Consider the following 23,454-nt stretch of genomic DNA (forward strand, 5'->3'; position numbering starts at 1 on the left):
TTTTTTTTTTATTATTGATTCCTCCGATCGACTCAACTGAAAAATAAAAAACACAGAAAAATAGATTTGATTATTTATCTCCCCCCGATGGTTTTATACAAACGTAAACAAGTCAAAATCATTCCACCAGATGATCTACCAGAAGATTTAACTACTCAAGTTTGGTTTATACCGGAAACTAAAGAATGGTTTCTACTGTATAGTGATTATATCAAAAGAATGGATTATTTGAAAACTAGAAATTTTGTATGTGAAATTACTGGTAATAGTTGTTTAACTTATTTTGAAGCTTTAAAAAGTGAAGAACAAGAAATTAGAGAAGTTGAAAAAAATTTCCCTGAAGCATTAAAGGAACATATTTTACGATTTTTACAATTCAATCGAATTTCAAGATTAGATATGTTAGTCGATAATGTTTATCAAGTTTTCAAAAATGATTATTTCCCCGGTGAAACTGTTTTCCTTCGTGGAATTGATAATAATAATAATGTTAGTAATAACAGTACCAATAATAAAGAACATTTAACGAAACAACGAGGAACAATTAGAGAGAAAGTTCAATATGGACAAGATCAACCTACTAAATACCTTGTGGTCAGATTAAATGATAATCATCAAGCTATTGTTACAGAACAAAACATATCAAGAGATAGAAATCATTTCACCAAATGGTTAATTAAAACATTTATTAAATTAACCATGTCTAGATCATATAAAGTGGGTGCTCCATGGGTTGTTAAAACAAAGTATGCCAAAAAATATAGTATCCCCACCACTTATCCTGATGATCTTAAACAATTTGCTGATACTACACCTACGGGAGATATTGTTTTCATTCAACCTAAAAAGAAGCGTGGACCTCAACCGAAAATAACTGAAACTCCTCCCAAACCTCCTAAACCACCAAAAGAACTTAAAAAACCCAAGAAAATTGCTATTAAAGCCGAACGTAAACAACCTACGCCAGCACCTACTAAACCAATTGTACCAATTGCCCCTGCTGCACCACCGGCTGTGGTTGTTCCTTTTAAAAAGAAATTCCCTACTCATTATATTCCTGATGCTATAATGAAAGAATATGAAGAAGAGGAAGCTAAAGGGACCCCATCATTTGGATTATCACAATTTCAACCGACAAAGAAAAATATTGTTGAAGATTTAGAATTAAAATTTGACTTACAAAATTCTAAACCACTTCCTAAAATATTATCATTACCGGAAAATGCTAAATATTGGAATCAACAAATAATCGAAGAAGAAAAAGAAAAAGAAAAAGAAACGGAAGGAGAAATTGATGAAATTGAACGAGAAAGAGAAAGATTATCTTGTTATAGATTACCTTCTATTCTGGAAGCATTACAATCGTGGATATTTCTTAATGTTTATCATAATATATTGAATATTGATACATTTACATTTGATGATTTTGTGTTTGCTATGGGATGGAATGCTGATCAATTTTCTGAAGATGGTCGATGTGAATTATTAGATGAAATTTGGTGTGCTGTTTTAAGTGCAATAGTATCTAATGAATTACCCACTAATAAAGAAGCCAAAGATTATAAAGAAAGAGATGAAATCTATGGGTTGACTATAACTTTACCCGAAAAGGATGAAATCAATGAAGATAGTGAAAACGACAGTGAAGAGGATGAAGATGAAGATGAAAAGGAAGAGGACGAAAAAATTAAACAGGAAAAACAACCACAACAGGACGAGAAACAAAACAACATAAAAGATAATGAATCTAATTCAGATCAAGTATCATCATCCAAACCAAAAGGAGATGATTCAGAAGATCATGGTTCTGAAAGTGAACTGGAAGAAAAACAATTGGATATTGATACTGAACAAAGTGATTCTGAAGAAAATGATAAAGAGTCCAATACCGACAAACCGGTTGTTACTCACAATGCTTATGAATGTATGAATCATAGAGGTACCTCATGGGATGAACGTTTACGTAAACGTAATTTTAAAGATGGTAATTGGCAATGTATACTATTAGGTGTATTGTCATTAGTGGAACATGTACCTCAATATGAAACAACTATAAATAAAATTTATCATAAATTGGCACCTAAAGATAAACCAGCAACGGCATTATCAGTAAAAGCAACGGCATTATCAGTAAGAAATCAATTTTATGATGAACTTGATATTGAATTGAAATTTAAGGCATTGAATATTTTGATTGATTTGGTCATTAGTAGTCCTTTGGTAAGAAATCATATTGATAGTTGTCTTGAAAATCTGACACTGTTAAGAAGAAACAGATTAGATAATTTAAAAGAATACAAAATTGTGTTGGAACTGGCTCAAAAGGCCCATCAATACATAACTACCAAACTTGCAACCACAAAAAATGTTTCACAGTTAGATCAATCATCACCAGAGCAACAACAACAATCACAACAACAGCAACCACAGCAAACAGAACAGATATCAGAAATAAAGAAAGGGTTAGATCTCAATAAACTTGAATTATCTGAATCTGAACGTTTACTTGCTGAACAAGATAATGAATTCAAAGAACAATGTAATATTAGAAAAGACGCAATTATCAAGTTGAATCAATTGAAAGAAGCTAAACGAGAAATTGAACAAAAATTGACTGAATTAGATTGTCAAAGAATGAAATTATTAGGGAAAGATCGACTTTACAATAGATATTGGTGGTTTGAAAATAATGGATTGCCAAATTTGCATTCTGGTGGGAACAATAATGATGAAGATGATGATGATGATGAAAACAATGACAATAATAAGAAAGATGAAGGTGAAAATGAAAATGAAAATGAAGATAAAGGAGAAAATGTTGATAGTGATAATGAAAATGAAGAAGTTGATGATGATGTTCATGATGAAACTTATCTTATGGGGAGATTATGGGTCCAAGGTCCTTCCAATAATGATATTGCTATACATTTTAAAACTGATTTAAAGGATGCACAAGAATTTCTGAATAAAATTGACAAAATAAGACTTGAAAATGATGGACAAGAGCTTGACAATGGAAAAGTTAATGAAGAGAATAACAACAACACCACCACCACCAACGGTAACACGAACAACAACTCTAACAGCAGCAGCAACAGCAGCAGCAACAATAAAGTGAAGAAATTGAATTTTAGTAAACTTCCATCACAACTCATCACAACCGTGCGGGATTCATTTGCGCTTGATATTAAAGAGAAGGAGATTTTCACTCAAAGTGGAGAAAAATTAATTGATGAAGAAGGATCATTTATGGTTCCACTTGCAAAATTGTCTAATTTACAACGTAAATGTATTGAAGAATTTCCTGATCCATTAATGACAGGACTGGATTGGAGATATTATGATAAACCTGAAGATATTACTAAATTAATTTCATGGTTAAATCCATGGGGTAAACGAGAATCATTACTTCGAAAAGAATTATCACTTGTTAAAGAAGCCATTATATCTAGTATGGAAGCGAGAAGAAAAGCGCTTTGGATAGATCAAACCCCACCTGAAGAATTAGAAATATCTGATAATATTAAGAAATTAAAAACAAAATTATTTGGAGGCAGTGGAGACGATAATGAGAATGAAAATCATTTGAAAGATAAGACTGATGCTGCTGAAGAAGATGACGATGTAATACTAACCTCTAGTGCTAAACGTGCAAGGAGATCAACTGGTTCTAGGAAAAGACAAAAAGTCGTCACTGTTCAAGATGCTTTAGAATTTGGTGAACCAGAAGATATAAATAAAATGATTAAAGAATTAGAAAAAGAATTAATTGAAAAGAAAGATAATCGAGAAATCAATCGAGTATTAGAATGGGTTAATTCTCGAGCTTTAGATTTATTTGAAAAATCATTATATGAAGGTGGAGATAAACAAAAATCAAATAAATCAAAACAAAAAAAGAAATAATATATTTATAATCTGTATCACTATTACTATTACTACTGTTATCTGTATAATTATAATTATAAATCCTTTTTTTAATATCGTCTTCTTTTAGAACGATTAGCAATTTCTTTAATTTTTTCATCACGTAATCTTTTTTCTTGTAATTGTTTCTGTTGACGAATTTCATTCCGTTGTTTAAGATCTTCTCTAGCTTGTAAATCAGCATCAGATAATGCTGTTGATAAATCATTAAATTTTTCAATATTCATTTCTATAGGTACATGTTCTCTCCCAATCATTCTTTTATCTAATCCAATAGTAAAACCTTGAGAATTTTTCCAATTTGATACTGCTGCTGGTATATTCCAAAATTCTCGATCTTCTTTAGTTAATTTTTTCGTTTTGAGATCTTTAACAAATGTAACATCTTCAATGATCCTTTCATGTCGATTCTTACGTAATTTGAATTTTGGTGGAAGCATTGGATCTTCTTGAAATTGTTTGATTTGAATTATTTTCAGCAGCAGCAGCAGCAGTTGTTGTTGTTGTTCTTGATTTGGATTTGGATTTGGATTTGGATTTGGATTTGGATTTTCATATTTGATATAATTAATATCATTAGTTGGCTCATCAGAGGGATTCAATATGGAATCAATGATTTTTTTAGTCTCTAGTATTACATTCTCATCTAATTCTGGTTTGGGGAAATTATGTACTAGATTAGGATATCGTTTTTTTAAAGGGATAGTTGTATCATATTTTGATGGGGCAAGAGGTGTTGCATTCTTTGTGGTTGAGACAACTCCATTTGATGTGGGGTCATTTTTAATCTCTCTAGTAACAGGAGAAAAATGATAAGACGGATCGTAGGAACTATTGACTGGCCTTGATAGTAGTGAACTAAACATAATTATGGATGTGGTTTGTATGACTAGAAGATTACAAGATGCCATTTAACTTTTTCTATGCGTATTTTTCTGTTTTTTTTTTCTATCTTTAAGCGAGACATAAAAGTTTCCAAAATGTCGTCATACCAAATGGAAGACATTTTCAGATATTAAGTTTGTATCAAACACATAGATTTGAGTAGGATTACCGCTATCAATGTACTAAAAAGGGATATTTAAATGCTCACAATTAGTACATTATGTTGATTGAAATAGTTCTCTGACATAAATAGTTGCCCAAATACTTTCTTGTTCGTGCATTGGTAGAAGAAGCGCATTTCTTGCCCTTACAGTGTCAACTTCATAGCAACAAAACGTATATTAGTTGGCATCAAGATAACGTAGTAGTAAAGTAAACAACAAACTTGGTAGATGCCGTCTCATAGTTAATACTCGTGACATACACTTTCTGTCTGTGGGGAACCCAAATAAAGATAAAGAGAAACTTTAAGTATGCGCAGCGCAATATAAAGTACAAAAAAGGGAATTACACTGATGCGCACCCCCTTGTTATGGAAAGTGTATCAAGTATTTACTTTTTTTTTTTAGTTTTGTAATGTAATCTTGTCTTGTTAGGGGTGGCAACATCATTTTGATAGTTGTTGTTGTTGTTGTGATTTCTAACAACTATGTCATGCATATATGCAGATACCGATTGCCTTTAAATTTGAATATAAATAGTTAAACGAATTTCTTGTTCTATAGTCAGTATTTCTAAAGTATTTGTAGTTATCAGTTTGATAATTAATACTTTTATAATTGTTTATCTTTTTTTTGGCAACATGTCAACTACAACTACTCGTTCAGGAACCAAATCAAAGCCGGTTAAACGCAATTCATATTTATCAAATCTTCGTCATTTGACTAACAAAGATGTAACCAAAGCAGCTTATACATTGTTAGAAGCATTTGCTGAAGACGATTTGGCTAAAATGTTGGTTTGTCATATAGAAGATAAAGCTGAACGTCAATTATGTGAACTTACTTTATATGAAGCTTATATTAGACAACACATTGCCAAAGGTATTGTCATTGGTCAAGGTGAAACTGAAACTGGATTTGAAACTGTATCGATATGGTCACACCCTAAATCGGAAGAAGAAGGATTAGATTCGTACACAAATTTAATGGAGGCTGGATACGGTAAAGTTTGGAATGTTTATGGTGAAGAAGGAAGGAAAAAAGTGTTTTACGGAATGTTACCACTTTTACATGATCTGTGTGAACGAATTATTAACAGTGATTCTCGATTCAAAAATAAAAACGTCTATACATTGGTTTATGTTGGCTCTTCTAAACAAGGTAAAGGTAAAGGGAATTTAAGGAAATTATTTGAATATATGTTTGAAACATATATTGATAATGATGAAAACAGTATCGCATATTTGGAGAGTAGTTCCCCAGCAAATATCCCAATTTATAACAGATTTGGTTTCCATGTTACTGAAGATATAGTTTTAGGAGAAAAATGTGAAGGTGCTATTAGAGGTAGAGATTATGCTGTGATGAATGTTATGATCCGAGGTACTAAAGGACATGATTGGACAAAAGATGAAAACACTTTTAATTCTAAAGGGAAATTATAATTGAATAAATATATATATAATTAAACTTTATTTCTCATTGTGTTTACTATTCTATTTACATGGAAATACATATTTCATTTTATCTCATCACTTTTGGATTTTTCTATTCATCCATAGATAAAACACTTTGTTGAGATGGTAATGTCATTTTGGCAAATTCTTCTTTTGTTTTTTGTTTAATTAATTCTTCTTGTTCAAGAGAGATAGGTTCAACCACTTGATCAGGAGGCACAAACTTGAATTTACCAAATCCAAAAGCTCTGTCGGTCATCTTATTCAACACATACAATTGTGATCTAACATAAACAAGCAAAGCCTCCACGTGTCTCATGTCAACATTCTCATTGGCATTAAACACATTTCTCCATAAAGCTGAAGCTAAAGTGATATCATCGGTCATTAATCCTTCATCATAACTTAAAACACAACCTAATAATTGAGTATGATAATCTTTTAAATATCCTTCTATAGTTCTGTTGGATTTGATACCTAATTCAGTACTCATTCTGTAATCCAAATCATTGAATATTCTATCAACTAATTTTTGTTGATATTCTTTACTATATTTAAACGGTAATGCTCTCATTCTTACTGATAAAATCCAATAGTGTAATATAGTTATTTGTACTTGTTGTGAAAAAGATTTAGGTAATCTCAAAGTTTCATAATAAAATTTGGCGGTATCACTCATAGGTTCATTAGGATAAACTAATGCTTGTCTTTTACATTCAGAAAAATATATACCACCAGCTACTGGACCACTTCTAGATTTATCCATATCGACTCCAAATGTAGAAACAACAAATTGTCCAATTTTTTCTTTCCAATTTGGCAATTCAATTTTTTTATCTTCATCTTCTGATAAAAAAGGTGCTTTAGTTTTAGGTTGACGTGGTTTGATTTTCAAATCTTGTTCGATAACTGGTAACGTGGATTCAGATGCTAATTTTGTTGGTGCTTCAATTGATTCTTGATCTGTTCTGTATTTGTCCAAGAATGACTGTCTTTGTTGAAATGTCACTTTGCTTGTTTGATACAAAAACCTCACTGACGGGTATGTTAATTTACTTGTAGTTCTCAACATTTCATGAAATAAGATAAATAAAAAAGGTTAAGCCAAGGAGTAGGTAGTGAAGGGTTTATACAAACTGTATCATTCAAAATTTACCTCTTCAATTTTTTTTCATCGAAAAGTGTTTCTTGCACGACACGCACACATACTTTTTGTTTTTTCGTTCATCCATACACTACACTACGCAACACCACCACCCACTGAATCTTACGGACAGAAAGAAAAAAAAAATTTTGTATTTTCGATTTTTCCACATTGGTGAACATACAATATAAACATCCACACTTTCTATTTGTCGACACTATGAGTACTTCTATCGCCGATGCATTCAAGAAATTGAATGTGTCTCCAGAAAGCTCAACTTCAGAACATGAAAAAATATTTAATGTTTCTTATGAATATTTATCAAAAGTGAAAAAATTCAATGATTTAAAAGCTTCAAAAAATTGTCTTGTGGCATTGATTAATTTGGATAAATATTATAAAGCCGAACAAATTATTCGCAAACTTCCTTCTTCATTAGTCAATCTGTTAATTCTTGAAGTGGCATATGTATATTACAAGATTGGGAAAGTTCAAGAATTGGTTAAATTATACGAAGCTACCAATGAAAATATTTTACCAAATGCTGTTGATATTGGTTTGAAACATGTATTGGCACAGTCTTATTATAAAATCGGTAGTTATGAAAAGGCATTGGAATTGTATAAAGAATTAATTAAGAACAACCAATATGATGATGAATTGGATTTAGTCATTAATGAAAAGGCAATAGTTTCACAATTAAATTTCCAAAAAGGTGGGAAAATTGAATCAAGTACGACAACTAATGCAAATAATTATGATTTGTTATTTAATGAAGCTTTGATTAAGTTGTCTACTTTGAACACAACCCAAACATTAGCATTGTTAGACAAAGCTTCTCAAGTGGTACATGCAGAATTATCTGGAGAAGATTTGGTGTCAGAGTTATTGCCGATCAAATTAACCACAGCATATGTTTATCAATTAACTGGTGAATCAAATAAAAGTTTGGAAATTTTGGAAAGTATTGATGTTGAAAAAATCAATGATCTTTTAATAAAATTGATTGTGAAAAATAACCTTTATTCACATTCTACAATCACTAATATCAACTTAGTAGATAGAGACTTGAATTATCAACAAAATTTACATAAATTGAGTCAAAAATTGACCGTTTTGCAATATGAAAGAGTTTTGAAAAATAGCTTGGTTTTGAAGTTTGCTAGTGGAACTTTGAGCAAATCACAATTAAACAATCAGTTTATTAATAATTTTCAACAAACTTTCCCTGGTGATCTTCTTCCATTATCATATAAAGTGTTGTCAACACTTAATATAGATCACAAAGATTTACAAGATTTAACAAAACTGAAACAGATAGGCAGAAAACTTGTCAAATACATTCCAACACAGACAGATAATGATTTGAAAATTGTTGCTACATTAATTTTGGTTTCTGTGAATGCTCAAATTGGATCATTTGATCAGAGTTTACCTATTTTAGAACAATTGACTCATGAATCATTGGCTACACCCAAGGCATTACCAGGATTGATTGGAACTTTGATAGCTGTTTATGAAAACACCCATAATACCAAAAAATTAACTGATTTATTATTGAAAGTTTTAGAAAAATTATTATACACTCCTAAAGAATTATTATCTGGAGATATTAATTATTACAATTTTGCCAAAATTGTTGCATTCAAAGCATTGAATCAAGGTCATGATAAAACTGCCACTCAATTGTTTGAATATTTGTATGAAGTTAATTCCAATGATCAATTAATCCATTCAATTTTATCTAATACAAATAATGATTTATTACCCCTTGATGAATTAACAAGTAAAAAACCAATAGATGAAATATTATCAGTTGATATTGATACATTAATACCAACAACGAAAAATAAACCTATAAAACCAATTGTAAAAAAAGTTTCTAAAATAACTAAAAAGAAACAAAACCCCAAATTTGGACCTAATAAAGTTTTGAAGCCTATAGAAGATTTACAATTGGATGAAGAAAGATGGTTACCTATGAAATTAAGATCTTATTATAAACCTACTAAGAAAGAAAAGAAGAAAGCTAGTGGTGGTGGCGGTCAACAAGGAGCTACTGAATCTAGTACTCGTACAACTTCGCTGTCTAATAATAAAAAGAAAAAGAAGAAAGGTAAGAAATAGATAGTTAATGGTATGTATACTTGTATTAATTAGATAATTATTGATAAATAAGAATCAAGGGAATAGAGTGGGAGGATGGGGAATTGCAAGCATAGTTGTAGAATTGTATCAATTGGATAGATTACTAATATGAACTAACTACACAACACAAATAGTGTTCATACTGTAATCCGATGAAGCTGAAATTAGGCTCATCTAAAAAGAATCTGAGTTCAAAATAATATACGTAAATAGCAAGGTATACGAGAGACGCTCATCATAACTACAAATGTAATTCTAGGATGTATGTCTGGCAATGCTATATATTTTTTGAAGTAAACCGGTGCTAGATGCAAAGAATCCTTGCCACAGAAACTAATCGGTAGTTTCACTGCTAACATTATCTTGCTTATTATTTTTAAGTCCGACCGGTGCATTGCTGACCAATATGACTTTACACAATAATTCTAGTGGAAACTTTGTGAGCCAATCATAAAACAATTTCAAATCTGCCAAATCATCGACGTTGTTTAATGTATTGACTATTTCCTACTAAAATTGCATCTCAAATTGAATCTGGAATAGCAAGAGTACTAAAAAATGAATAGCAATAGATAACAAAAGTTAGAACAATTGGTGGCAACAAAACAATAAAGAGATTGAGACCACCTCCATCATCGTGATCGGCTTATAAATACTGCATACGGAAAAATTAACCCGCTGATAGTAAATTCTTTTTTTTCCGCATATGTTTGTCTTTTTTGTATCATAAAGATAACATTTACTTATTGGTTGACGATACTACCAATCAAAAGAATTGAAAGCTATATATCCGCCCTGTGTGTTTTATTTGCCAATTGAATGGTCCAGCAATTAAGCACGTTCATTGTGTCTAGTAAAAAATAGCACAAGTTGCAATTTATAAAAAGAAAAGAAAAATGGGAACGCTTAGTTAATACAAAACGTTTTTTTTTTCTTTGCAAAAAAGGCTGTAGTATAACGTCATCTTGAATCCGGTATATAAGCCGTTTTTCCTTTCGGGTGAAATTTTTCAAATTTCATTTTCAATTGTTCTTTTGCTTTGACGTTTTGTTCCTTCTTATCACCAAACTCCATCGATTTCTATTAATTAGCAAGTTTTGAAACATTACTAAGCAAACAAGACTAGATTGGTTTTTCTTTTTTGTGATTTTCAACAATTGTATTCTATTGTATTTATATATCTTTCAATTTCCCTGACTTGAACTTTTTATTTTTCATTTACAGAAATCTTCTTTTCTTATCACATTTAACATATTTTAAAATTCAACTATTATACAATAAATCATGACTACCGATTCAGTTCCAGCTAAATTTCAAGGTTTTGCTTCCTCTAACAAGAATACTTGGAATAAACCAAAATTAGTTTCTTATGATAGAAAACAAATCAATCCTCATGATGTTGTTCTTGAAAATGAAGTTTGTGGATTATGTTATTCTGATATTCATACTTTACAATCCAATTGGGGTGAATACAATCGTGATGATTTAGTTGTTGGTCATGAAATTGTTGGTAAAGTCATTGCTGTTGGTGATAAAGTCACCGAATTCAAAATTGGTCAACGTGTTGGTATTGGTGCTGCTTCATCTGCTTGTCGTGAATGTAATAGATGTAAGTCTGATAATGAGCAATATTGTGCTAAAGCTGCTAGTACTTATAATGCTCCTGATGTCAGATCTAATAATTATGTCACTCAAGGTGGTTATTCATCTCATTCAATTGCTGATGAACAATTTGTTTTCCCAATTCCAGATGATTTACCAAGTGCTTATGCTGCCCCATTGATGTGTGCTGGTATCACTGTTTTCTCCCCATTGTTACGTAACTTGGGTAGTGATGCCAAAGGTAAAACTGTTGGTATTATTGGTATTGGTGGTTTAGGTCATTTGGCCTTGCAATTGGCTAAAGCTTTAGGTGCTAAGGTTGTTGCCTTTTCAAGAACCTCAAGTAAAAAAGACCAAGCTTTGAAATTGGGTGCTGATGAATTCATTGCTACTAATGAAGAAAAAGATTGGTCAAGCAAATACCATGACACTTTTGATTTCATCTTGAATTGTGCTTCAGGTGTTGATGGATTAAACTTGCAAGATTATTTGAGTGTTTTGAAAGTCGATAAGAAATTTATTTCTGTTGGTTTACCACCAGCCACTGAACAATTTGGTGTTTCACCATTCACTTTCTTGAAACATGGTGCTTCTTTTGGTTCTTCATTATTGGGATCTAAAGTTGAAGTATTGGAAATGTTGAAATTGGCTGCTAAACACAATGTGAAACCATGGATTGAAGAAGTTCCACTCAGTGAAGAAAACTGTTCTAAAGCTTTGAACAGATGTCATGATGGTGATGTTAGATACAGATTTGTGTTTACTGAATTTGATAAAGCTTTTGCAAAGTAAGTTAGTATTTATTTTTAATAGACATTTTATGAACCTAAAAGAAGAATAATAGATTGTATTTATACAAATAAACCATAACCACAGGGGTTGTTGTAAAGAACAATGCAAACAAAAAGTAAAATCTACTAAAACGCATAAAGTAATCAAAAATCATGGTATTCTAAAAATATGCAGATATATAAGTCTGCATATGTATATATGCAGCAATAAGCTATAAAAAGGAAGAACTGAAGTTATCATATCTTGAGGAGGAATGATATAAACGAGTGATAGGGCAACCAATATTAATTTGATAAAATGGAGAATTTGTTTTTTCTAATTAAACTTAATTTAGAGTCATTTTTACCAACCGTTAGTGATCTAGTATGTTTTCTAATCAAATGAGTTTTATTGATGTTATTGGGTTTGGCACTTAATGTTGTAGAACGTTGTTGTTGTTTTTTGGATAAAAGCAATTCCATTTCGTCTTCTATTTCTTCATCAATTTCATCAATACCCGATTTGGCTAAATATTTGTCTCTGTATCTTCTTGATGGTGTCACATAGCTTGGGATGTTCAGTTGTTTATGTAAAGATTTGAATTCATTATTAAAGTTGATTGGTTGATATAATTCAGTCAATTGTATTGGTGCTGCGCCATTGGTTGAAATAAACCCTTTGAATTCATTAATGCTTAAATTACTTAATGGTTGACGATCATTGTGGAATCTTTTGTTTTCAACTTTCTTAGGTTGTAATATGTTTTCTTGGTCATTATGGTTTAATTTATTTGAAGTAGGAGTACCAACAACATCGGTCGTAGAGTTTGATTTATCTACTTTATCTTCCCATATAGTGAATCCTAACGTTTGCTTTTTAGGAGAAGGAGTTGCTGATGATCTATGGTAACCTGATTTAGATGGCGATGGGGTTAATCTTGAACTAGTATTGAATCTTTTACCTAATGGTGAATTGTTGTTGGTAAGGTTAGATGGTTTAGGAGACAAGATAGATCTTCTAACTGGTGATGTTTGATTTGAAGACATGGTAATTGCTGTTGAATAATGTAAATAGTCGGATTTAAGATGTAGAAAAAAAAACGAATGAATGAATAAATAACTGAATGAATGAAGTTAAATGATTGGAAAATAAGAACTACACCAACTTTACTATTATTAACTAAACTAATAACCTTGTCAAAAAAAAAGTAATCAAGAAATGAAAAAAAAAAGTTGCACAGTAGGAATACTTGATAGTTTATATATTATGAATGAAATCCTTTTTATTATGAAAGAGTATCACAAATGAATTTCAAAGGGGAACTAAAAGAAAGAAAGGAAAAAAGATAATAAAGGAAAGATTTTCACAACTGATAAATCGTGACATTTTTAATATTCAACCTAATAAGTCATTATACTAATTTAAGTATTATTACATACTTGATATATATATGGAGTACAAGTTTGGCGTTTTTTTCTCCTAAATTTGATATATTAGTATATAACTGATGTTGCATTGGTTGTGGTGTTTGTGGTGTTTTACGTTATATTGTACTAATTTCTTCCTTCTTCTTTTATTGTGTGTTTATTTATTTGTTTACTAATAACTTCTTGGGCCTTTCTTTAATAAAAAAACATTGAAGAAGAACGCGCGCGACTTTGAAGAATAACAACTACAATTGCAATTGCAATAATTGCTACATTTCACCTTTTTTATTCAACGCGTAAGAATCTTGGTATTCCTTTCATGAAATATCCACCTACTTTCTACTTCTATCAAATCCACTAATAATTGACAGCATTTTCACTACATTATTGACTAGTAATAACACTTTTTTTTATCTGTAAATCGTTTTTCCCTTTTTTGACTCAGCGGAATTAATCAACCTCACGTCACCTACAACAACGTCACGGGAAATTGAAAAAAACAACTGTCCTGTATATAAAAAGATGCTAACTATATGCACAGTCAATCAAATCAGCAAATAATAAAACACGCCCTTTTTTTCTACACACCATAAATCATTATCCCTTTTGTTTTACCCTTTCTGTTCAATTCTTTGATTGGCTTAAATAGTCAGTTTATTGCTGTATTTCTTTTCGTCTCATTATGTTTGTACAGTTTTTTGTCCTTTCGTGTTTTTTTTTTTACTTCGTTATCGTCAATTTTCAAGTTTTACAGGAGGTTCTATAGTGAACAGAATAAACCTTACAATTATCTATTAACTGTTGGTTTGTAAATCCATTGTCAATTGTAAAATTCCTGTTCTACTTGACACTGTTCCTACTACTACAACTCAAGATATAGAAAGTACTATTTGTACCATTTAATGCATTTTGGTTATTCTTCTGCGATCACTACAAACTCTATCTATGGTTTATATAAATTGCTTGGTACAAATGGCAATTTTGTTATAACAGCATCTCTTAATTTATTTCTAATTTCAATTTTAACATTACTGCCAATTTTATGTTTCTTGTCAATATAAGCTTGAGCAATATTTCCACCCAATGTAGGTGATGGTGATCCAGATGTCACATATCCAATCTCAACAGTTCCATCTTCATTAAATATCTTGTTTCCATCTCTTGGTGATGGACCTTTGGAGGTCAATCCAATTCTTCTATGAGTAAAAGAAGATTTATCTTTAATTTGCAGCAATATTTTACTAGCACCATTGAAATCATTATTTTCATCACGACGAGTTTTTGGTATTAACCAAGTCAAAGATGCTTCAATTGGAGTTATTTCTTCAGTCAATTCGTGGCCATAAAGACACATACCAGCTTCTAATCTCAAAGAATCTCTAGCTGCCAACCCAATTGGTTTGACAACATCAGGGTATTCATTAATCAAAGTGTAAAAAAAGTCTAATGCTTGTTTTGATTCTTCTGGTGTAGTCGATGGGATTGATAATTCAAATCCATCTTCTCCAGTATAACCAGATCTAGCCAAATAAACTGTTGCCCCAATTGGTGATAATTTCAAGAATTTGGTTTGACCAAAATAAATTTTAGATAAATCTTCATTGGTAAATTGTTGTAATATTTCTTGTGCTTTAGGACCTTGAATAGCTAATAATGTTCCTTCAAACGTATTGTGATTAACACTATTAAATTGGCTAGCCTCGTCTTTAATAAATTTGACATCTTTCTCACGACATCCAGCATTAGTGACCATATAATATTCATCTTCACCGTGTTTGGTGATAATACAATCATCAATTACTCCACCATTATTATTTAATAACACTGATAAGCTAGATGTGTTAACTGGTAATTTACTTAAATCAATAGGAGTTATTTTTTGTAACAAGCTTTGAGCATCTTTACCACTAATGTTATGTTGTAACATGTGACTAACATCAAATAAACCAACTTTTGATCTCACCCAATTATGAGATTCAATATGAGATTGACCTTTATACAATACTGGCATTTCGAAACCAGCATATGGTACCATTTTACCACCTAATTCTATGTGAGCTTCATGCAATGGAGTCTTCAATAAGTTGCTAGTTGATGAGTATAATCTTTTAGAAGTAATTCTTAACATTTTTTTGATAGTTTGAGTTGTTAAATAATTCGAAATAAAAGAAAGAGAAGTTGTGAAAACAAATTGAAAAAAAGAAAAACTTCACGCAGATAATAAAATCAATTGAAGTATGAAAATAAATGGTGATGAACAATTGTTGATTATTATAGTGTGTGTATTTATGAAAATTTGATGTGGAGAGAAGGATCTTTTTCAATTTTTTTGACTTCTTTTTGAAAAATTGAGATCTTGCACACGCAAGAAGTCATACTCAGCATATGTTCTTTTTTTGACTTCTACAAGACTTAACTCAATTCGCTTTCACATTATATAAATCAATTCTCTCCTATTTAATACACATATTCAATTGTTGGGCCAAATAACAACTCTTGTTGACTTTGCAAACGCCATTACTATTGCAAATAAAACCAATCCATAAACCATCATAGCAGCTAAAATATGTCCTAAGCAACTGTACATTTCAACTCTATTATTATTATGATATTCGATGTAATGAGATGTCAATGGGACATTACTTTTCATTCTGACTTTGGTTTTAAAAATTTGAAGGTAAGCCGTGGCTGCCAATGGTTCACTATTTGTAAAATATAAACAATTGATGATTCTGAATAAATTGATCAACCAAATAATGGGAATCAATATTCCTAAAAATAAACTGCTTGATTGACTGGGACTTAATATTGACCAGTAATCACAGGAATCACATTTACAAGCTTTCAAAGAGTCGTAATTGTAATCAATTGGGGTTTCCAATTGTTTAACTCGATTGTTGACCTTTTGTATTTTCATCTTGACAATTGTTATTCCCCCACTGAGAAAGTTTAATAGTTTTTGTTAATTGCTTGAGAGGATTATTTTGGAATTTCTGGAAATATCAGTTGGTTTTAAGCGTTTATATATATGTTCTAAGAAGTATTCATAACAAGATTCAGCTTGATCAGTTTTGTAGATGTTTTCCAGATTGGGATGCGACAATGAAAGACTTACGTTTTTTTTGCAACATTTTTCATACAAATATTCTCCAAAATACCAACCATACAAAAAACAGCAATAATAAAAAGTAAAGAAATGCAAACTGGCCCTTAAAATGTTCGTGTTCCTCTTGTACTAGGACTGGTTTCAATTATTAGAGAATACCGATGTTTGCCTTCACCAGTGGTGTAATTATTCTTGCTGAAACAATCACACACCTACTAACAAAACTAGTTTCCTAGTATTATTCTAATTTACACAAACATAAAGTAACCATACAGTGAATTGCCTGGAAGTAAAAGACACTATTTTTTTTAATTGTTTTGGGTACCTCTATTACTCACTAAATCTACTTGAACTTGAAATCCGGGGCTGACATTAATTATACGAGATTGATTGAGGCTCTATTGGTCTCGGAGTACGTGTACTTTTGCCAATTACCAAAACTTCCCCCATGTGGCAACCAAGAAAAAAAACAATAATAAAAATTTCGGTTCCGAAATATGCTCAAAAATGTAGCCAATTAGAGTATTTCGAAATAATGTTACGTAAGTATATGCAGGCTCAACAAATCAAGCGGAGGTTTATTACTAAGGAAGGTCGTGTATTTGTGCAATTCAGTCACATTTTTTCTTTTTTCCTCACAAATCGGAAGTTCCATTGCTCCCACAATTGGTAAGTATTTAAACATTTTTTTTTTCTTCTTCTTCTATTAAATTCCACGGTATAACTTGATTCATCGATACACTGTTATTTATTTATTTATTTTAGATTTCATTTATCACTTTCTTTTCCTTTTTCTTGTCTTCCATTCTGATATATTCATTCAATTAACTTATTAACACCAATTTCATAACACATACATACAATAGCAACCATGATGATAGCAACAAGAAGACAAAGTTTACAATTAACGAAAAGATACATTTCAAATCATGCCACCAAAAACAAGAGATTTATACAGACCATTCCAATATCTACCAATACTGGGTCCAATTCATTCTTATCAAAATTACATCAATCTGAAAGTAATGACGCACCAACATCCAAATGGGCAAGACATACATTAAGTTTCCCTAAAACCGAAACATCAAACACTACTCCACAACCGCCAGTTAGAAAATCAAGAACATCACGTTTTGCTAATAAATCACAATTAGCTAACGAAACCAAACCATTCAACTCTTCCATAACTCCAACACCACAATCAAATATAATTGAAATAACATCAGACCCTGAAATTCAAAAAGCATCCAATAAAATAACTACATCAACCGCATCAGTGCCGACCGACAGTAACAAATCTCAATCCACAGCTGCTCCATCAGTGACGCCTAAAAAGAAAAGAGTATTAAGACCAAGAAAAGCTTTGATTACATTAACATCTAGCGCGGTACAACATCTCCAAGGATTATTAGATCAACCTGATCCAAAATTGATTCGTATAGGAGTGAGAAACAGAGGATGTTCAGGATTGACTTATAATCTTGAATACGTTGATAAACCAGGTAAATTTGATGAATTGGTGGAACAAGATGGAGTCAAAGTATTAATAGATTCAAAAGCATTATTTTCAATTGTTGGTTCGGAAATGGATTGGTTGGATGATAAATTAAGTTCGAGATTTATATTTAAAAATCCAAATTCAAAAGGAACTTGTGGATGTGGTGAATCATTCATGGTATAACTCAATAATGATAATGATAGCTAAAATAGAATTATATAATTTAATACAACGTCACGGTTTTTTTGGACAAACATACAAGATTAAAGGAATATACTCAAGTGTTTATTTCATTTTGTAGATAAAAATTGTTTGAAGAGCAAAGACATATCAAAAATAATGCTTTTGTCTATTCCTACACACGTACTTGTTAGATATTGTTTATTTCTTCTTATTCAACGATACACATTTACCTAATTCCAACTTATATTCTCTTTACAGCACAAGGGTCCAATCACCAATTCTCATTTAATTTTTCGACACTCAAAATATGTAGCATTAATATCATCAGGCAAAGAACAAAAGTACTCCTGCTTTTGCATGATTTTAAATAATTGAATTGAATTCATTTTTAATTTCAAACACGTTTTCCCACTATCAGTCGTAGTACATATAATACTCTGTTTAGAATCTTTTTCTCCATCAATAACAAACATATTAGAAATTGGATAACTTTCAACAAAACTCTCTACGGTTTTTTCAATTTCATTCTTATCTTGGATATTATCAATTTCTTTCACTTTAACTTCTTGATCATTTCCGGTTTGTGAAGACAATTGATTTAATGTTGTGGCAATATCTGAACCTTGAGGTAAGTTTAATGATTGATGAGAACGTTGTTCAATTTGTTGTGAAGGAGGAAAAACAGTTGATACAGAAGACTCCTTGTTGCTGCTACTAAATGAAAACCAACCCATCTTTGTTTGAATAATTAAATAGTTATAGAGACAAAGTTTATTTTGATTGCTAAAATTTACAGAAAATATCAGAGACAAAAAAAAATAAGTTGGAAAAACTCGAAACTTGGAGGTTAAGAAATTAGCTCCGACAAATTTAACCAACTTACACGACAGACGGACTTGGAATATTGACTATCTAGAATTCAGATAGAAACGGTATAGACAATATAAATACATATCGTTATCATTTTTGGCATTGAGTCATGATAAAGATTATCAAAAATTGTCAAACATCTGTATAGTTTAACCTATTTATTACCCTCTATAGGCACAACTTTGCACTTTCATTCAATCGCATCAACGTAATATAGTACATTCTGTACCCATAATGTTCAGTCAAGTATTCTAATTGATTTTTTGTAGGTCCAACTTTCGGATCAATACTGTCCATCTGTTTGGTGAATTCTTTAAACCATCTAAACTTGAAATCGTATTTGATATCATTAGGCATTTCATTATCAAGTTTTAGTATTGTACTAACAATCTTGGTTTCTTCGTTATCTATTCCAGTCTTGGCAGATTCATCTTTAGTCCTAATTGATTTATCCAAAAAAAGATTTTCTCTAGTCACTGTATGATTAAACACAAACACCAAAGTGTTCATCATTCGTTGCACAAGTTCTTGTTCTGACAAAGCAGGTAAATTCAAAATAGCCTCCCGTTTGGTATTGTATGAAATACTTCGGAATTGTCTTTTAACAAAGGCAACATAGTCTTGATCATTTATATCTGGTGTGTAATAAGGAATGTCTTTAATAATGTATAACTGATCATTACACTCGAACTTTCGTAGTTTATAAAACCTCTTGTAGAATGCTAAAAGTTTAGATCTGAAACTTGGTAACTTAGAGATCTCATCAAATGTTGTGGAAATATTTATGACTGGCTTATGCAATATAATACCTTTGGCATTTGGTCTGAAAGTGAATTTAGGCTTGTACATCTAGTTGGCCAAAATATCATGATGGGTGGTGCTGTAACTTTTTCTAAAAATTGGCGAGACTGAGATGAATACTAAAATCGCGTTCTGTATTTTTTTTTTTGGTTGAGGGAGGCCAACATTTTTACAGCCAAAGGTTTGTTGCAATTATATATGAACTCATTAACACCATGTCATTATCCATCCGATTGCTTGAAAACTACTACCAAATACAGTATAGTTACTTGTGTACAAATCCTCAACTTTTAAATACTGCAACACCTAGCGCTAATTTTGTAATACATGTGGATATACTGATTAACAACAATACATTAACTACAAAAACTTTTGATTCACAATTAATAACAGGATTAGCTAGTAGGTTTGTAAAATTTTGGGAATTATTGGAATATGACGTAAACTTAAACATATCAGATGATTCTAGTCACTCATTTAATATGGGTTTAAAATGCAAGATATTTGAATTGTATGCCCCCACTAATTGTTTACTTTCCCTAAACTTAAAATTGTCTATTCTTACACAAGAAAATACCATTCACTTAGAAGATATGTGTACCAATTTCAACTACTTATTATCATCCTGGAATCTTTTCATGGAAACACAAGCTCCGTTTGTTTTTTCAGTGATCGGTCGACAGTATGCGAAAACCAACATTTTCTGGTATAGGAGAGTTCGAAGAGATGTATTGAAATATGACTCAATGGATTTAGACAAAGTGCTTATATTGTTGGAGGATAAAATCTCTCACAACTTTACAGTTCAACAATTGTTGCTACAAAATGTTAAATTACAATCAGTTTTAGAATCTACGTCACCAGTATCACGCAAGAGAGGCAGCGGTGCTATCAAATCTTACCCTGTTGTCTTAATAGAATGACTTTCAAAAGTCAGATGATGTCTTCCGACAAGGAAACTTGCTATATATGGTCCCCCACTTTCCCATATATTGTTGGAATCCTCCAACAGTAGAGCTGTTTCTCCGACAAGGTGCAGTTCGTTCCGAACGGAAAAACTTCATTTTTGAATATTATTTGGAGGATCTTTTTTTCCTAACCTGAGCCACAAAAATACTTTGGTAACGAATTCTTATTATAAATATGAAAGCGGGGGATCCTTACTTCGGGATGTTTTTTTTTTCAGTTTTTTCTCCCTAATTAATACAACAACTTCAAGTATTACCAATCCTTGTTTAATCAAAATATGTCTCAACCAATTAATTTAGCTATTGTCGGTACAGGTATTTTTGCCACAGATAACCACTTACCAACCATCCAAAAGATTCCGGGATTGAAACCATATGCTGCTTACAACAGAACCAAATCAAAGGCTGAAACTTTTGCAGAAAAAGCCAACATTGCTCTGGATAAAGTTTATGATTCATTGGAAGAAATTTTTGAAGATAAAGACGTCGAATTTGTCGATGCCTTGTTACCAGTGCAATTTAATGTCGACGCAGTTAAACTCGCTGTGAAAAACAATAAACCAATTTGCTTTGAAAAGCCAATTGCTGCCAATTTAGACCAAGCTAAAGAGATTGTTAAATTAAGCGAGTCCACCGATTTGCCAATCTTGGTTTTGGAAAACTGGGCTTATTTGAAGGCCATTGATATTTTGAAGAATGAAATATTACCAAAAATTGGTGATGTTGTTGCCTTTACATACAATGCCACTGGCCCATTTAATGACGCTAATAAATACTTGGCTACTGGATGGAGATTAAAACCAGAACATATTGGTGGATTTTTGAGTGATGGTGGTGTTCATCAGTTGGCATTGTTGACTGAGGTATTGGGAGATGTTGAATCTGTCAGTGGGTTGACTCAACAATTGAAAGAACAAAGTGGAACTGATGACGTATTGTTCTCTACATTGAAAACTGCTAAAGGTGCCATTGGTACTTTTACTTATGGTTCTGCATTTGGTGCTACTGACAAGTCTACGTTTTTCAAAATCTTTGGTACAAACGGTAGTGCAACATATGATTGGTCTCCAAGTTTGCCAAAACCACAAATTACTTATGCTACAGGTGCCACCTCAGGTCAAGCTTCTAGCAAAACTACTATTGAAATAGATGAAGTCAACACCATAGAAGAAGAATTCAAGAATTTCAAAGATGCAGTTGCCAACAAGGACAAAAAGTTGGTCAAAGTACCACCAAGAAAAGCATTCCATCATTTAGCAATTGTGGCTGCTGCATTAGAATCTTCAAAAAACAACGGATCTAATGTCAAAGTAGAAACTCCATAGGATGTATAAAAAAAAACACGTATCGAATTCTTATTACTTTGTTTATAAAACCTATAGTTCATCTACAATATGTTCCATTGATGATCTCGTAAGGGATTCCACTACCATTGCAAGTGTATCAATCGCTGTATTAGAGTCCACAGCGTGCGACAAGGTATCCAACAATGTTTTCGTTGCCTCATAGTCGACAATTTCCGTGGTAGCAGCAATCACAGATGAAACTATCATATCACTTGCAGATAACCCTTTACTTCTACCACCTCCAAGCAACCAGTTGAAAATATTAAAGATCTTGAAAAAGGACCACAAGAATATTTTAAGTGGTCGCCTTAAAATTCTTCTATAAACCACCCAAGAACAACAAAGTATGAAGAACCCCATACTCAAATATATACGTTGACGGTCAGCTTTATCTTGCTTTTCAATAAACTTGACAATTTTCTTAGATCTATTTAACAAATCGTTGAATTGGATAAATCCTTCATTCAACTTGTATAAATCCTTGGTTTGCTGATCAATGTTGTCAATGTTCAATTCACTCTGCAATATACCTGCTGATAACAATTGTCTCGAAGCCTGCAAGGATTTTGTTATTTGTTTATTTTGACTGACAATTTGTTGGTTTATAGACGCTTCTGTTTCTTTCTTAGTCTTCTTGGTGGAACGATCAGCAAATAATTGGTCTCGAGCAAATTCGTTATTGATGGTATCCACAGGCAGATCTTGTAGATGGAAATGCTTTATCCTATATTCATGCAACTTGTCTTGTTGTTGATCATTAATAAATACTTGCAACTCACGCAATTTGTGCTTCAAAGAATGAAATTTCAATTCGTATGTATCGAATTTGTTGGATTTATCTTTGGGTCGTAAAAGTCTAAGGAGGTCTTTGAAAGCAATCAATAACAGATCAATTTCTTGCACGGTGTCATCAAAGCTGGCCTTGTAGACAGATTCATCTTCAGTTTCGGATAATTGAAGCAAAGAGCTGAACAAATCGTAAATCTGGAATTGTAATTTATCTAGTTTTTTATAATATACTGTTGACATTTTAGAAGCTGTAGAGAATGGAAAAGTAGTATGTGTTAACACTTGGTGAACACCTACATTTTTTTTTTCGGATACTTTGTTCGGTGTCTCTAGTCAGGATCAACTGGTGAGTACTGCCAAATTTAAAAACC

The 23,454-nt window shown here is 31.6% G+C and overlaps 15 protein-coding genes across 15 annotated transcripts; 7 read left to right on the forward strand and 8 right to left on the reverse strand. All coding sequences in view use genetic code 12, as the record gives it.

The window, feature by feature from the left end:
* Positions 1-87: 87 nt before the first annotated feature.
* Positions 88-3,906, forward strand: CAALFM_C602430WA (uncharacterized protein; the record flags this gene model as incomplete). The annotated part of the gene is made up of 1 exon (XM_713982.2): positions 88-3,906. The coding sequence occupies one exon, from the start codon at positions 88-90 to the stop codon at positions 3,904-3,906; it is 3,819 nt and encodes a 1,272-aa protein (XP_719075.2).
* A 71-nt stretch (positions 3,907-3,977) lies between these two features.
* Positions 3,978-4,838, reverse strand: PRP45 (mRNA splicing protein; the record flags this gene model as incomplete). The annotated part of the gene is made up of 1 exon (XM_713985.1): positions 3,978-4,838. The coding sequence occupies one exon, from the start codon at positions 4,836-4,838 to the stop codon at positions 3,978-3,980; it is 861 nt and encodes a 286-aa protein (XP_719078.1).
* Positions 4,839-5,614: 776 nt separating this feature from the next.
* CAALFM_C602450WA (uncharacterized protein) lies at positions 5,615-6,418 on the forward strand (the record flags this gene model as incomplete). The annotated part of the gene is made up of 1 exon (XM_713986.2): positions 5,615-6,418. One exon carries the CDS (start codon positions 5,615-5,617, stop codon positions 6,416-6,418), a length of 804 nt encoding a protein of 267 aa, XP_719079.2.
* Positions 6,419-6,521: 103 nt separating this feature from the next.
* CAALFM_C602460CA (uncharacterized protein) lies at positions 6,522-7,502 on the reverse strand (the record flags this gene model as incomplete). Its single annotated transcript, XM_713987.2, has 1 exon — positions 6,522-7,502. The coding sequence occupies one exon, from the start codon at positions 7,500-7,502 to the stop codon at positions 6,522-6,524; it is 981 nt and encodes a 326-aa protein (XP_719080.1).
* Positions 7,503-7,793: 291 nt separating this feature from the next.
* On the forward strand, positions 7,794-9,701 carry CAALFM_C602470WA (signal recognition particle subunit; the record flags this gene model as incomplete). The annotated part of the gene is made up of 1 exon (XM_713988.2): positions 7,794-9,701. One exon carries the CDS (start codon positions 7,794-7,796, stop codon positions 9,699-9,701), a length of 1,908 nt encoding a protein of 635 aa, XP_719081.2.
* Positions 9,702-11,006: 1,305 nt separating this feature from the next.
* On the forward strand, positions 11,007-12,116 carry CAALFM_C602480WA (NADP-dependent alcohol dehydrogenase; the record flags this gene model as incomplete). Its single annotated transcript, XM_713989.1, has 1 exon — positions 11,007-12,116. One exon carries the CDS (start codon positions 11,007-11,009, stop codon positions 12,114-12,116), a length of 1,110 nt encoding a protein of 369 aa, XP_719082.1.
* A 284-nt stretch (positions 12,117-12,400) lies between these two features.
* Positions 12,401-13,141, reverse strand: CAALFM_C602490CA (uncharacterized protein; the record flags this gene model as incomplete). Its single annotated transcript, XM_713990.1, has 1 exon — positions 12,401-13,141. The coding sequence occupies one exon, from the start codon at positions 13,139-13,141 to the stop codon at positions 12,401-12,403; it is 741 nt and encodes a 246-aa protein (XP_719083.1).
* Positions 13,142-14,465: 1,324 nt separating this feature from the next.
* On the reverse strand, positions 14,466-15,650 carry GCV1 (glycine decarboxylase subunit T; the record flags this gene model as incomplete). Its single annotated transcript, XM_713991.2, has 1 exon — positions 14,466-15,650. One exon carries the CDS (start codon positions 15,648-15,650, stop codon positions 14,466-14,468), a length of 1,185 nt encoding a protein of 394 aa, XP_719084.2.
* A 342-nt stretch (positions 15,651-15,992) lies between these two features.
* Positions 15,993-16,439, reverse strand: ASG7 (Asg7p; the record flags this gene model as incomplete). The annotated part of the gene is made up of 1 exon (XM_713992.1): positions 15,993-16,439. The coding sequence occupies one exon, from the start codon at positions 16,437-16,439 to the stop codon at positions 15,993-15,995; it is 447 nt and encodes a 148-aa protein (XP_719085.1).
* Positions 16,440-17,499: 1,060 nt separating this feature from the next.
* On the forward strand, positions 17,500-18,309 carry ISA1 (Fe-binding Fe/S cluster assembly protein; the record flags this gene model as incomplete). The annotated part of the gene is made up of 1 exon (XM_713993.1): positions 17,500-18,309. One exon carries the CDS (start codon positions 17,500-17,502, stop codon positions 18,307-18,309), a length of 810 nt encoding a protein of 269 aa, XP_719086.1.
* A 281-nt stretch (positions 18,310-18,590) lies between these two features.
* CAALFM_C602530CA (uncharacterized protein) lies at positions 18,591-19,043 on the reverse strand (the record flags this gene model as incomplete). Its single annotated transcript, XM_713994.1, has 1 exon — positions 18,591-19,043. The coding sequence occupies one exon, from the start codon at positions 19,041-19,043 to the stop codon at positions 18,591-18,593; it is 453 nt and encodes a 150-aa protein (XP_719087.1).
* A 304-nt stretch (positions 19,044-19,347) lies between these two features.
* CAALFM_C602540CA (uncharacterized protein) lies at positions 19,348-20,028 on the reverse strand (the record flags this gene model as incomplete). Its single annotated transcript, XM_713995.1, has 1 exon — positions 19,348-20,028. One exon carries the CDS (start codon positions 20,026-20,028, stop codon positions 19,348-19,350), a length of 681 nt encoding a protein of 226 aa, XP_719088.1.
* Positions 20,029-20,195: 167 nt separating this feature from the next.
* CAALFM_C602550WA (uncharacterized protein) lies at positions 20,196-20,903 on the forward strand (the record flags this gene model as incomplete). The annotated part of the gene is made up of 1 exon (XM_713996.1): positions 20,196-20,903. One exon carries the CDS (start codon positions 20,196-20,198, stop codon positions 20,901-20,903), a length of 708 nt encoding a protein of 235 aa, XP_719089.1.
* Positions 20,904-21,226: 323 nt separating this feature from the next.
* CAALFM_C602560WA (uncharacterized protein) lies at positions 21,227-22,273 on the forward strand (the record flags this gene model as incomplete). Its single annotated transcript, XM_713997.2, has 1 exon — positions 21,227-22,273. The coding sequence occupies one exon, from the start codon at positions 21,227-21,229 to the stop codon at positions 22,271-22,273; it is 1,047 nt and encodes a 348-aa protein (XP_719090.2).
* A 51-nt stretch (positions 22,274-22,324) lies between these two features.
* SEC20 (Sec20p) lies at positions 22,325-23,323 on the reverse strand (the record flags this gene model as incomplete). The annotated part of the gene is made up of 1 exon (XM_713998.2): positions 22,325-23,323. The coding sequence occupies one exon, from the start codon at positions 23,321-23,323 to the stop codon at positions 22,325-22,327; it is 999 nt and encodes a 332-aa protein (XP_719091.2).
* Positions 23,324-23,454: the final 131 nt, after the last annotated feature.

The sequence above is a fragment of the Candida albicans genome, chromosome 6 (assembly GCF_000182965.3).
Source record: "Candida albicans SC5314 chromosome 6, complete sequence".
NCBI lineage: Eukaryota > Fungi > Ascomycota > Pichiomycetes > Serinales > Debaryomycetaceae > Candida > Candida albicans.